The sequence below is a fragment of the Chiloscyllium plagiosum genome, chromosome 21 (genome assembly GCF_004010195.1).
Source record: "Chiloscyllium plagiosum isolate BGI_BamShark_2017 chromosome 21, ASM401019v2, whole genome shotgun sequence".
NCBI lineage: Eukaryota > Metazoa > Chordata > Chondrichthyes > Orectolobiformes > Hemiscylliidae > Chiloscyllium > Chiloscyllium plagiosum.
Genome location: NC_057730.1, coordinates 49,272,047 through 49,279,763, shown reverse-complemented (window position 1 = coordinate 49,279,763; position 7,717 = coordinate 49,272,047). Strand labels below are relative to the sequence as shown.

The 7,717-nt window shown below is 37.2% G+C and overlaps 1 protein-coding gene across 1 annotated transcript in view; it reads left to right on the top strand.

The window, feature by feature from the left end:
• Positions 1-7,717, top strand: part of clec16a (C-type lectin domain containing 16A) — a 269,823-nt gene that overhangs the window by 28,394 nt on the left and 233,712 nt on the right. The window contains exons 7-8 of the mRNA XM_043711087.1: positions 1,624-1,747; positions 5,018-5,192. Coding sequence (XP_043567022.1) covers positions 1,624-1,747; positions 5,018-5,192 — 299 coding nt within the window. The remainder of the gene's footprint in view (positions 1-1,623; positions 1,748-5,017; positions 5,193-7,717) is intronic.

The following is a 7,717-nucleotide window of genomic DNA, read 5'->3' as shown; positions in this document are numbered from 1 at the left end:
GAATCACATCGCTGACGATTGAAATTTAAATGATGGTAAAATCTTGGAGGGCTTTATGCAGTAGACCATATGAAGCTGCCACATTTTCAAGATTATAGCTTGGGAAAAGTTCATACACCTAAGGTGTGTGTGAAGGCTGCATGGTTTGTTTTAACGTTAACCATTTCATTCAAAATTCTGAAATATGTTAAAATCTAATTTTGACTGATGGAAGCAAATAATAATTTTAAATTATTTGCAATTGTGTAACCAATTCCCATCAGTCTACTGTGGAGGAATGATAACTCCAAGATATCTATGTGCCTAATAATTCAACATGTTACCATCTGATCAATCAACAAAAATATATTGGGTGGTAATGTACTGCCAATAGCAACAGTTTGTATTTATGTATCACCTTTAATGTAATAAATTCCAAGCTTCACAAACCAAAATTTGAGCTACACAAGATACAGGGAGAAAGTGAGGACTGCAGATACTGGAGATCAGAGTCAGAGTGTTGTGTTGGAAAAGCCTAGCCGGTCAGGCAGTATCTGAGGCGCAGGAGAATCAACATTTTGGGTATAAGTTCTTCATCAGGAATTATAGACAAATGGCCAAAAGCTTGGTCAAAGAGGCAGGCTTTAAGGAGCACCTTAAAAAGGTGAAAGAGGTTGATTGGTTAAGTGGGGGAATTCCATAGTTTTAGGCACAAGGCAACTAAAGGTATAATTGCCAAGGATGGAGCAAATAAAATTAAGGATGCTAGAGGAGGTTGTGGAGATAGGTAAGGACAAGGCCATGAGGAGATTTAAAACTAAAGGTGGGAGTTTTAACATTTAATGTAATGCTTGATTAGGAGCTAATTTGGATCAAAAAGCATAAAGATAATAGCTTAATAGGACTCTGCATAAGTAAGGCCATGGACAGCAGAGATTTAGATGGTCTTCATTGGGTAAAATATGGAAAACTGGACAGAATTGTTTTTGAATAGTCAAGTACGGAGATAACAAAATTACAATGAAGGCTTCAGCATTAGATGAGGTGGATTGGACTTGGATGGTGTTACGGAGATGAAAGTAGTAGTCTTAATTGATGGTGCAAAAAATGTTTAGAAGCTGACATCAGGGTTAACTATCACACTAAGATTATGAAGTGTTTGGTTCGGCCTCTGACCACACTTGTGGAGGGGGAGTCACTAGCTTAGGAATGGAGATTTTTGTGGAGACTGCAGACAATGTTTAGTTGAGAATTCCTGTACACTAGTACTAGATGAACTAGCTTAAACAAGCTATCTGATAATTGAACAAGCATGGATTCATTAACGAACTGTTATGTGGTCAAATAAACTCAATAGATAATCAAAGAATTTTAAAAGGTCCATTTTGGGGGAATTAAAAAGTGTCCTTTTTTTAAAAAAGAGTGCCCTGTGAACTAGGCCAAGCAGATTGGGAGGGAGCAGATTGGACTCATAACATAAAGCATGATGTAGTAAAATGATGTCTTCATGATTAAATAATTATTATTGCTATATTAGAGATAATATTGTAGTTTTCTCGATGTGTTGGAGACTGTAGTATTGAGATTTAGTTTCAGTTTTGCTTTCTGTAACCAGAAGCTGTATTTTGCTTTTCATGTGGACAGTGGATAACCAGCTTATGTTGCACTACATCAGAGACAAAACAGCAGTTCCCTATTTCTCTAATTTGGTTTGGTTCATTGGAAGTCATGTGATTGAGTTGGACAACTGTTTGCAAAGTGACGAAGAGTAAGTTTCAAAATGTGTTTTGATACTTGGCAGCGGTTCTTGTGTGTTTTGACATCTGCATGTTCAAGGATCGGTGAATCAACACTTGCATGTGTACCACAATGTTTTATAAGGATTGAAACTTTGGCAAATGTGTAAGTCCTAGAGTCATGTACGGCACTGAAACAGAACCTTCGGTCCAACTCCTCCAAGCCGACCAGATATCCTAATCTAGTCTGATTTGCCAACACTTGGCTCATATCTTTCGAAATCCTTCCTATTCATATACCCGTGTACCATCCTCCACCATCTCCTCTGGCAGCTCATTCCATACACTCACCACCCTCTGTGTTCCCTTTTATATCTTTTCCCCCCTCGCCCTAAATCTATGCCGTCTAGTTCTGGACTCTCCCCACCCCAGGGGAAAAAAAAACCTTGTCTATTTATCCTATCCATGCCCCTCATTATTTTATAAACCTCTATAAGGTCATCCCTCCACTTCTGACGCTCCAGAGAAAACAACCCCAGCCTATTCAACCTCTCCCTGTAACTCAAATCCTCCAACCCTGGCAACATCCTTGTAAATCTTTTTGAACCCATTTTGGTTTTAGTTTGATATCAGCATTTTTATTAATTTTGTTTAAACTAATGCAAGGTCCAACCTGATGAGGTGATGACCCAGTGGCAATATCGCTGGATTTTTAATCTAGAGACTGAGCTAATGTTCTGGGGACTTGAGGTCAAATCCCACCACAGCAGATGGTGGAATTTGAATTCACTGAAACTCTGGAATTAAGAGTTTAATGTTGGATTGTTGAAAAAAACCATTCTGGTTCACTAATGTCCCTTGGGGAAGGAAACTGCTATCCGTATCTGGTGTGGCCTACATGTGATGTCAGACCCACAGCAATGTGGTTGACTCTTAACTGCCCTCTGGGCAATTAGGGATTGGCAGTAAATGCTGGCCTAGCCAGTGATGTCCACATCCCTGTGAATGAATGAAAAAAGAGCTTGAAACTCATCTATGAAAGAAATTGACAATAAATAGGAGTTGGATGAGTTTTAGTCTTTTATTCTTTTAATTTGAGAAATTTGAGCATTATATCAACATCAAAACTTTGGTATGGTATAAATTGCACAATTTTAATTTTAACACTTAATGTTAAAATAAAACAAAAAGAGTGACTTTTTGCAATGATGCAAAATTGCAATCAGCATTTGTTGTCATTACTCCTCTGAAATTAACTGCAATTTCTGGAGGCTACCTGTACTGTTAAATGCAGAAAGAAGTCCAGACATTGCTGTCAGTGATTCTGCATGTCTATTAGACGAATCCTCAACTTACAATTAATTATAAATCACTGACCTGATTTTTAAAAAATGCTCCTTTTACATGACCAGACTTATCGCTAAAATCCTTGGAAAGAGTTGCATCTTGCTGGATGACTTGTAATTGGTTAATTAAGAGGTAATTACGTTGATTATTGCTGCTAAACCTTTTTGGTTCTGAAAACTAATTTTTGTAATTGAGGAATGTCAAGTTTTCCATTATGATTGGAAATTGTTCATGTGTTTTACATTTTTAATAGTTAATTGGTTGAGGAAGAGCCTAAAGTTCAATGTGTAAGAGCCAATCGTTTTTTAAATTACATTTTAGTGAATAACATGTAGGATAATCAATGCACATTTCACATCTTGGACTTTCTGTCAGTATGAATGCTTTAAGGTGATTGGCTGCTTATTTATGTTATGGATGCCTGGAGGTCACTTTGATGTAGCACCAAATTGAAATTAATATTAGGAAAGTTGGAATCCATACCTCTGAGATTGCCTAGATATTTGTGCGCAGCTTTCAAAGCTAAGAGCCCCATTTGAAAGTGGGGCCAAAGTTGAATATCATTAATGTTTTAAACCCATCTCCTAGGAGAGGTGATGACCTAGCGGTAGTATCACTCAACTATTAATCCAGAAACTTGGCTAATGTTCTGGGGACTTGGGTTCAAATCCCACCACCAATGGTGGATTTTGAATTCAAGTTTTTTTTTAATCTAGAGTTAATCTACTGATGACCATGTAGCCATTGCCAATTGTTGGAAACCCAATGGGTTCACTAATATCCTTTTATAGAAGGAAATCTGCCATCCTTCCTTGGTCTGGGAGACATGTGACTCCAGATCTACCACAATGTTGTTGACTCTCAACTGCCCTCTGAAATGGTATAGCAAGTCACTTAGTTTAAAAGCAACAAGGGACGGGTGGTAAATGCTGACCAGACAACAATGCCCTTATCCCATGAGTGAATTAAAAAAAAACTCCACTGCAAAAGAATCTGCTCACTTCAGGTGACATTTTGCAGACTCGATCATTTCTCAGGGATCGGTACTAACCGGCGCAGCTTGCATCAGTTAAATCAATGATGTTTACAGTGCACAACATACAGGTTGCTACCACCTCTGCTACTACTTCCCAGTGAAGAATTTCTCCCTCCTCCCCCATACTTTTCACTTGTAAAAAGACCTCCCTTTGTATATTGAAATATTAAGAAACTGAAAGTATTTACTCACTGTAGGCTTGCACCACTCTGAGCATACCATATTTGAATTGTTTGTGCGAAAAAGACATGAACAGATAATCAATGATGTAGCAATCCTTTTTGTCCATGATTACTTTTAAGGGATTAAATCACGTTGCCAGGGTTGGAGGATTTGAGCTGTAGAGAGAGGTTGAATAGGCTAGGGCTGTTTTCCCTCGAGTGTCGGAGGCTGAGGGGTGACCTTATAGAGTTTTAAAAAATCATGAGGGGACATAGACAGGATAAATAGACAGTCTTTTCACTGGGGTGCGGAAGTCCAGGATTAAAGGGCATAGGTTTAGGGTGTGAGGAGAAAGATATATAAAAGGGCCCTAAGGGGCAACTTTTCCACACACAGGGTGGTACGTGTATGGAATGAGCTGCTAGAGGAAGTGGTGAAGGCTGGTATAATTGTAATATTTAAAAAACATCTGGATGGGTATATGAGCAGGAAGGGTTTGGAGGGATATGGGCCAGGCACTGGCAGGTGGGACTAGATTGGGTTGGAATATCTGGTTGGCATGGAGGGTCTGTTTCTGTGCTGTACATCTTGATAGCTCTATGACTTCTACATAGAGATTAAATTTTCCCCATTTATTCAGCCAAGGAGAATTTATTGCTTTAAAATTTCAGTATGCTGATGCTGGATGTTGTAATATATTGAAATTTCAGTTTGCAAAATTTGTTGTTTTGGTAATGTTTAACTCTTGTAATGGCAGGCATAGAAATAGAGCCAGATTGAGTGACCTGGTAGCTGAACATCTGGATCACCTGCATTATCTGAATGATATCCTGACCATTAACTGTGAATTCCTGAATGATGTACTGACAGATCATCTATTAAACAGACTTTTTCTGCCATTATATGTGTATTCATTGGTGTCTCAAGAACAGGTAAAGTGTCTTTATACATAATACTGTATAACTTTTATGAAAATACTGGGTTATTGTAAAACCTCTGGATATCATTTTGCTTATTTTTGGTGTGATGGTGAAACTATATACTAAAAAATACACCTGGCGAGAAACATTTTAGTGCCTTTTCAAAATAGCTGCCTTAGCCAAATTTGCCATAATAGCAACAATTGTATAAACTCATGTTAAGTTGTTGTGAAGTATTTCTGTTTTTTTGGAGACTAACTACATTCTTTTAATGGGTAGACATCTTGCAGTCAAGACAATACTGTTGCAGATGTGTGTATTTTACTGCATGTATTGAAAAGGAATATGTTATATATAATCTAAATATATTAGCAGGTTGTCTTATTTGTGCTGTTTCATAAGGAAAAGACCATATAATGCACAATATACTCTGCTGCTAAAGTGCTGTAGTGAGTACATGCACAGTGCTAAAGTGTAACCTTTTTAGATCTAGTTACAATCCTTTAGCAGTTTTGATCATCTGTTTAATCAGATATCTGAATGGCTTGCTATTTTTAAAGTCTAATTCTTGAGGTCAGTTCGAGGTGTGAGACTCTTGGGTTGGGTGACATTTTCTGTTATTGACAGAAGTTTCTATTTTTGGTGTTACTATTTTCTCAGTGCACAATTGAATTTGTGTCTCTAAATAAGAGTGGTGCCTAAATGTAAGCTTGTACAGAGTGTATGCGTAGATGAGGGACAAACTGAAATTACTTTGCAGTTTTATACTGCATACTCAGTGATGATGCATCTAGAGTGACTGCGCATGCAGCATACGTCAATAACATGAGCATTTCTGTATTGCCTTTAAGTTGATAAAACATCCAAAAACACTTCGTAAATTTAATGTAAAGAATAGATTGGCAAAAATGCTTGGCATGGGAATTTGGGAGCAAATGATTTAAGGAGCTGGAAGCATGGCCATTAAGAATAAAACCTGATGTGTTCTAAATCAGAAGTGGAGACCTCATTTCTTGTAGGTTTGTGTAGCTGGTGCAGACATGAGAAGGTGGTGAGGTTAGCTTATGGTAGTGAACTGCAATTTTATTGTACAATCAAAGAAAAGGCATTTGAGTAAAGCTTTGAATTTCTGTATTTCCAGAATTTTTTGCAAGAATCGATGAATGGAAAAATAAATGGACCAGTTTTATGTTTAAGCATTCTTCAGACGAATGTTTTTCCAGGAGGTTTAGCAATTACAAAGAAGGAAAAAAATTAAGAAGCAAAATTTCTGTGCATTTAAATTTTGGTTCTACTGTCATTGAAAGTGAATGTAGTCATTATCATGGTGTATGCACTGTTGAAATTTTAAACAATTTGCTACAAGACAGCTTGGTTATCTATTTTTAAAATGTGCTTAAAAGGGAATTCTTGGGTCAAAGAGAAAGTCATCGTTTTCTACTCACCACCCACAACCACCCTTTTTTTCACCAGATGGTAATTAGTCTGCTAACTTGTCATTTTTAATTACATCTCTAAGTTTATGTACAGGTCTTAAAACGTCTGGGCGAAAGTGAGGACTGTAGGTGCTGGAGATTAGAGTCGAGATTAGAGTGGTGCTGGAAAAGCACAGCAGGTCAGGCAGCATCAGAGGAGCAGGAAAATCGAGGTTTCAGGCAGGAGCCCTTCATCAGGAAGGGCTTCTGCCCGAAACATCTGTCCCACAACTCTACTGCTACTACCCAGCAGCAGAATTGTAAAGAAGTGACACAGATTTGAAGCTGAACTCATTTTTTTAAAAACAAACATATAATTTTAGAACAGTTGCTATCCAAAATTAAGACATGAATTTTACCAATCATGTGCAAGTGCTGGGATATTTTAAATGAAATGCCTATGGGTATGGCTGTATTTATGAAACATTTTCTAATAGATTGATGCATTGGATTCTAGTTGTGCTTTAATGTTCCACACTGCCAATTTAAAGAAAAAGACCTTGAAAGTGCGAATGTAAAAATTGGTGAAAATGAAAGTGAAACTTAGTTAATGAGCAGAAGTGGGAGATTACTCACATTGCAGAAAGAGAATAGAGACTGAACAAAGGACAGCACAAGAATGTAGAGGAAAACTGGAAAGCGAATGAACTGAAATGGAAAATGACAGCAATACTAACTGAGAGAACATAACATTTTTTTAAAAACCAAATACAAAGCAGCATGTTTAATAACTTTTTTCACCTAGAAAGGGTACAGTGTGTCAATTATAGTATGGCTAATATCTATATTGTTCACTTTAAACCAGACTAGTAATTTGTCATGTTTGTCAGTTTCTTGCTGTAAGTAATGTAAAGGGTTGAAATGAAGTACAACGATTTGGCTCAAATTTTTCATCCCATGTTCCTGTACCTGCCAAACAAACTTGCAAGTGACTGGTTTTAATTTCAATATGTTTATGATTTGTAGAGTAGATACTTTTAGATATTGTTGCTAGAAGTAATTATCTGGTATGTACCAAATTGATTGCACTGTGCATAGTAATCTTTAAACACAAGGTTTGTA